At 40.6% G+C, this 6,000-nt stretch overlaps 1 protein-coding gene across 3 annotated transcripts in view; it reads right to left on the bottom strand.

Moving 5' to 3' along the window:
- Window positions 1–357: 357 nt before the first annotated feature.
- Window positions 358–6,000, bottom strand: part of LOC106587026 (zinc finger MIZ domain-containing protein 2) — a 91,183-nt gene continuing 85,540 nt past the window's right edge. For all 3 annotated transcript variants that reach the window (XM_014174873.3, XM_014174871.3, XM_014174872.3), the window contains one exon: window positions 358–1,229. In XM_014174873.3, coding sequence (XP_014030348.1) covers window positions 1,122–1,229 — 108 coding nt within the window. In that variant the 3' untranslated portion in view covers window positions 358–1,121. The remainder of the gene's footprint in view (window positions 1,230–6,000) is intronic.

Raw genomic sequence — 6,000 nt, 5'->3', positions numbered from 1 at the left:
CTCTCAACAGTAATGGGACCCTGAATTCGTTCTTTTTAATAATAATTGATCCAGGGGCCTACGAAAAGGCTGCCAGTTGCCCATACCTGTGTAGTTCATTTTTCTGTCATTCTGCAAAGAGCAGGCCTACAAAGCGTTAGTGTAGGATGAATATAAAGTAGGCTTTAATAAAAGTGTATCTGGATCAGTAAGAACCAGAAGTTTGCAAATTAATTCACATTAAAAAAAAATTCACAGGGGACTACATCTGGTTGGTGTGGTCATCTTTGATTTAGATGGAGCCATATATTTACATGTAGCCATAAAGGTATGGCTTTGGCTCCATAGCTGCTCCAAAGAATTGAGTCTCACAAAGCCTTACAGATTGCCATTTATTCCATTTGCCTACATGGTTGTTAACCATTGTAATGAATATAATGTCAAACATTTATGCATAAAAATCTGTTAATTTAGAATATAAAAAGACTGAGTAATTGGTTGTGTGCCGGTGTGCTAAATGATCATAGCTTGGAATGGTTATGTAAATGTGGAAATTACATTGCTGTTTTGTCACTGTTGTGCATTGATAAATCACAGTAAAAGGCAGTGAAAATACATATTTATCTTTGAAACACATAGGGCATCCCCTCAATGTATTCATCTTCCATTTATTATTGTAAATTAAAAAAGGTTATTTAATCATACTTTTATGGACATTTCAAACTCACCAAATTCAGTTGGACATAAACTTGCATCACAACTGCATTGAATAAGAAAATGTGCATACATTGATAATCCCTTCTGAATGACATACAATAAATGTGATTCTAGTAAGGAAGCCTTTAAATACAATTGGATCCTTGGGCAAGAAAGGTAGTAACAAGGGAATGGATGCGGGAATAGTTTACAGATATAAAACAAAATATTACCATAGTTTATAGTCAGACAAGGGACATCAAAGATTTTCCTCATATTCAAATGTCTCCTCGACACGCCTACCACTGACGGCCATTTTCGGCTCAAGGGGAGCTCTTATATTACAGGAAGTATTTTTTATACCCACATTGTAGGTGGGATACTTCTTGTATGTAGTTTATGTGTTGCAGGGAACCATGGGAGACTGTGGAGAGGAGCACCGGGACTCAGTTGTTCTCAAAGAGGGAGAGTAGGTCATCATTGCTGTTGTTCGGTAAATCGGGGGGACCAAGGTAAGACAGCAGCTCATCTGGATTTGTCAATTCAGGAAGTAACTGTAGAGGAGAGAGAGAAATCAGAATCCCTAAAGATTATGTACAACAACAGGTACTGCGCTCATTAACACATTGTGCCTCGCTCATCAATCAATCATTCACAGTTGAAAATAGTCAACATTAGCATATGAGCAATGTCTTCCACATTTTTTTGTAGCTCAGAAACTAATATTTAACTCTGTAAATACATATGTTTGTTATAAAAATCTAAAATATTGATACAAAAACCTGTCATTGAAATTACAAAGTCATTTGTGGAATATTAGGTTTCTACATTGTGTAAAAGCTCTACCTATTGAGATGCATTACATTGAACGTATTTCAAGTTTGTGAGTGAGGACATGCAAGAGATCAGCCCTTCATTAATAGATTTTCGGAAGAAGACATCTCTTTTCCTTTCTTTCTGTGCCCCCAGATGTTTAGATGTACTGGTAAAGTTACCAGGTTGTTAACTAGCTGAGGTAACATGACTGATGTTTACAGTCCTTTAAAAGTTGCAGCGTACTGCGGCGCAGCTTGCATGGTGCCGCAGAATTCTATGGCACGTTATTTAAGTGTGAACCACTGGCACCATTAATGCTAGTTAGTGCTAGTTTGACCGCCATAGGGCATCTTTGAGAAGCATTTGATAGCCTTCAATAGTGGCTGTACTAGAGAATTCAAAACCTTTAAAAAAAATACATTTTGCTTAATTAACTTGATTAATATTATGGTGTTTCTATCCAAGAAAAACGAAAAACACTCGGTTTCCGTTAGGATGGAAAGGAAAATATGCAACATGACCGTCTGGAGTAGGCGACAGAACTGGGCTATTTAGCTAAAGAATCCCTGTGTCGTGCGAGCACGCGGGAGACCGGGGTTCAATTCCCCGACGGGGAGGAAGGAGTAGGCTGTCCTTGTAAATAAGAATTTGTTCTTAAAACCTCTTAAGGCTTGGGGGGAGTGTTCAGAAGTTCGGATGAATGACGTGCCCAAAGTAAACTGCCTGTTACTCAGGCCCAGAAGCTAGGAAATGCATATAATGGTAGCATTGGATAGAAAGCACTCTGAAGTTTCAAAAACTGTTAAAATAATGTCTGTGAGTATAACAGAACTGATATGGCAGGAAAAAAAATAAGGAAAATCCATCCGGAATTTTTTGTTGTTGGTCACAGGCCATTTCAATGATAGCCTATGTGAAAAACAAATAGATAGGACCCAGATTGCAGTTCCTAAGGCTTCCACTAGATGTCAACAGTCTTTAGAAAGTGTTTCAGGCTTGTTTTTTGAAAAATGAACAAGTAGTTGTAGTTTTTCCAAGGTGTCTCTCAGGAAAATAGTCTTGTTGCGAGTGTGAATGAGGAGCGCGCTCTTCGATATTTATCTTCCCTATTGAACATACTATTCTCAGTGTTAAATTGTATTGTTTATTTATATATTAGAGTACCTGAGGATTAATTAGAAACATCGTTTGATTTGTTTGGACGAACTTTACCGGTAACTTTTTGGATTCGTTTGTATGCACGTTGAACGAGTGGATTACTGAAATCGATGGCGCCTACTAAACAGACTTTTTGGGATATAAAGGAGGACTTTATCGAACAAAACAACCATTCATTGTGTAGCTGGGACCGTTGGGATTGCAAACAGAGGAAGATCTTCAAAGGTAAGTGATTTATTTTATCGCTATTTGGGATTTTGTGACGCCTGTGCTGGTTTGAAAAAGTATTTTGATGTGGGGCGCTGTCCTCTGATAATCGCATGGTATGCTTTCGCCGTAAAGGCTTTTTTAAAACTGACAACGCGGTTGGATTAACAAGAAGTTACACTTTTAAACGTTGTAAGACACTTGTATTTTCATGAATGTTTAATATTATGATTTTTGTATTTTGCGCTCTGCAATTTCACCGGATGTTGTCGTAGTGGAACGCTAGCGGAACACCGATCCCAAAGAGGTTCTGACTTGCCGAGCTTGATAAAGGTTACACTAAGAGCATAACATTTCTACACCCCAATTGTAGTCTAACCAATACCCAACCGGAAATTCAGTGAAAATAAAAATCTCATTGACCAGTCCACGTGCTTGTCTCAGAGCAGCGCGAAACGGTGCTCAAATAGTCGTAGGCTATTGCTTCAAATCCTATTGCTTCTAACTTCAATATGCGCTTTAAATAAATAAAACCTACACCACTTTTAACAGCACATTACTCAACACTAGTGAGACTCATGTTGCCTACGGTAGGCCTACAGTATATCGAAAAATGTGACTCTCCGCCAATAATTATATATAGAGGATTGGAGGATTCTAAATTAAAACCAAAAGCCACCTCATGGGTCTCACGGTGGCGGCCGGCACGTGTATAGAACCTGCAACCGTTTGCACTGTGGGAGCCCCCATTCACAAAGATTCAAAATACAGAGATGTGTTGGTAAAGGTATATTGTCCTGCTAATATCCCATAATGGGCTATTATAATACTGTACTTATAATACTGTACATGGTGTCCAGGTCAGGATAACCAAAACATTTCTTTATAAAAGACTATCAAAAATAACCTTATTTATTTTGATCCAAAGCCATGAATGAGTGAGTCACTCAGCTTTATGTAGGTGCCGCTATATGACTGTGCCATCAACTTGATAATATATAACGATATTTGGGAGGTTATTTTGTTTTAAAAAAAAAACGAAAGTGAACAATTGTAATCTGAATAAAGGCCAAAATAATATTTGTAAAGGCCAAAATATTTATTTATGTTTTTAGAGGGAGAGAAACGCTGGGCCAATTGTACGCCGCCCTATGGGACTCCCAATCACGGTCAGATGTGATACACAATAATAATTTTTGTGGTATTATTTGTTTTGTCTTTTCTGGTGGATTAAACTGAAATTGCAACCAATCACGGCCTGTTGAGATACAGCCAACCTAACTTAGAATTCTCCCCCTACCCTCCTAGGCAAGTCTATTGTCCAGCTACCTGCTAATAGCCATAATGGCACTGTACAACGTGACCGTGTGTGTTCGAAATAGTACTTTCCAGTAAGCAACAATTTGTTTACTTTCATTAGACAACTTTGTTCCGATATTTCTGTAATTCAGTGATATTTATTCCCATAGTAATTCATTATGGATCCATAACTAAATAAATATCTGCATTTTGAAAGATAATTTGTATCATTATTTTATTAAACGAAAGCACAAAGATTCCATTATTAGTTACATTGTTTTAGTTTGAACGTGCAGACTGGCACTAAGAACAGCGGGAATGTTTCCCTAGGCAGCACCATTATTAGTGCAATGCGCTTAGTGTTGCTCTGTGCTACCCAGTGTGGTGGGGTGTGGGTCCACCTCTCTCCCCCATGGGCTAGGTCCGTCTTCTGTGTGCGGCTCTGCGGCCCATCCCGTGCCCCCTGCCCTCGTACTCTTTCAATGATTTTAAGGAGTGATTTGTTATTCGTCCTTATCTCTGGGACACTAAAAGCCATCCAGGCTGCTCATGTCTGTTGAGGCTCTAAAGATCTTGTCACTCACCTATCTTAGACACATAGGCTGTGAGAACTGGTTAGAACCTGCTTTTGCTTGTTTTAATGCTTTATGGGAGCCAAGAACCCCTTATCTCTCATGTAAGCTTGCCTCCCCCTAGCATGGTTAAGCAGCTTTTTGTGTAGATTAAGTATCTAAAGACTAATTGTAAAATCTTTGAGATCCTTTCCGGTATATCCTGAGAATTCCTTTCCGGTATATCCTGGAGGTTACTTTCTGGGTTCATCCTGAGTGATCTTCCTTCCAATTGCTTGAATAAATCTCTTATTGCTGATAAATGAGTTCTGCCTGATATCTCTGAGTTTTCCTCAACAACATAATACAATATAATGTGTATTACACATTACACAGTGCAAAAGCATTATGAATAGTGCAAAACTTACCATACTGCGAAAATGTTGCCCTATTTATGAACAAGTTGATGAATGAGGGCCATTGTGTAGCAGCTTTGCATAAATTGGAACCAAGACTGTTCTCAGGGCAGGCCTAGATGAAGCTAGATATGTTCGAGTTGCCTCCTGAGTGGCGCAGCAGTCTAAGACACTGCATCGCAGTGCTAGAGGTGTCACTACAAACTTGGGTTGGATCCCAGGCTGTTACACAAATCGTCCGTGACCGGGAATTTGTCCAGCATCGTCCGGGTTAGGGGAGGGTTTGGCAAGGTGAGGCTTTACTTGGCTTATCGCGCTCTAGCAACTCCTTGCGGTGGGTCGGGCGACTGCAGGCTGTCATCAGTTGAACTGTGTTTCCTCTGACACATTGGTGCGGCTAGCTTTCGGGTTAAGCGGGCGGGTGTTGAGAAGAGCGGTTTGGCCGGTCATGTTTTGGAGGACGCATGACTCGACCTTCGCCTCCCGAGCCCGTTGGCGAGTTGCAGCGATCAGACAAGATGGAAATTGAGGAGAAAGGGGGTACAATACCCCTTATTCTCCCCAATTTCGTGACATTCAATTGGTAGTTACAGTCTTGTTCCATCGCTGCAACTCCCGTACGGACTCGGGAGAGGAAAAGGTCGAGAGCCATGCATCCTCTGAAACACGACCCTGCCAAGACACACTGTTTCTTGACACACTGCTCGCTTAACCAGAAGCCAGCCACCAATGTGTCAGAGCAAACAATGTACAACTGGCGACCGTGTCAGCACGCATGCGCCCGGCCTGCCATAGGAGTCGCAAGAGCGCATTGGGACAAGGACATCCTGGCCGGCCAAACCCTCCCCAAATCCAGATGACGCTGGGCCAATTGTGCG

This window comes from Salmo salar, chromosome 26, assembly GCF_965601325.2.
Source record: "Salmo salar chromosome 26, fSalSal1, whole genome shotgun sequence".
Classification (NCBI taxonomy): Eukaryota; Metazoa; Chordata; class Actinopteri; order Salmoniformes; family Salmonidae; genus Salmo; species Salmo salar.
The sequence above is the reverse complement of the archived record's forward strand: the minus strand, read 5'-3'. Positions and strand labels throughout refer to the sequence as shown.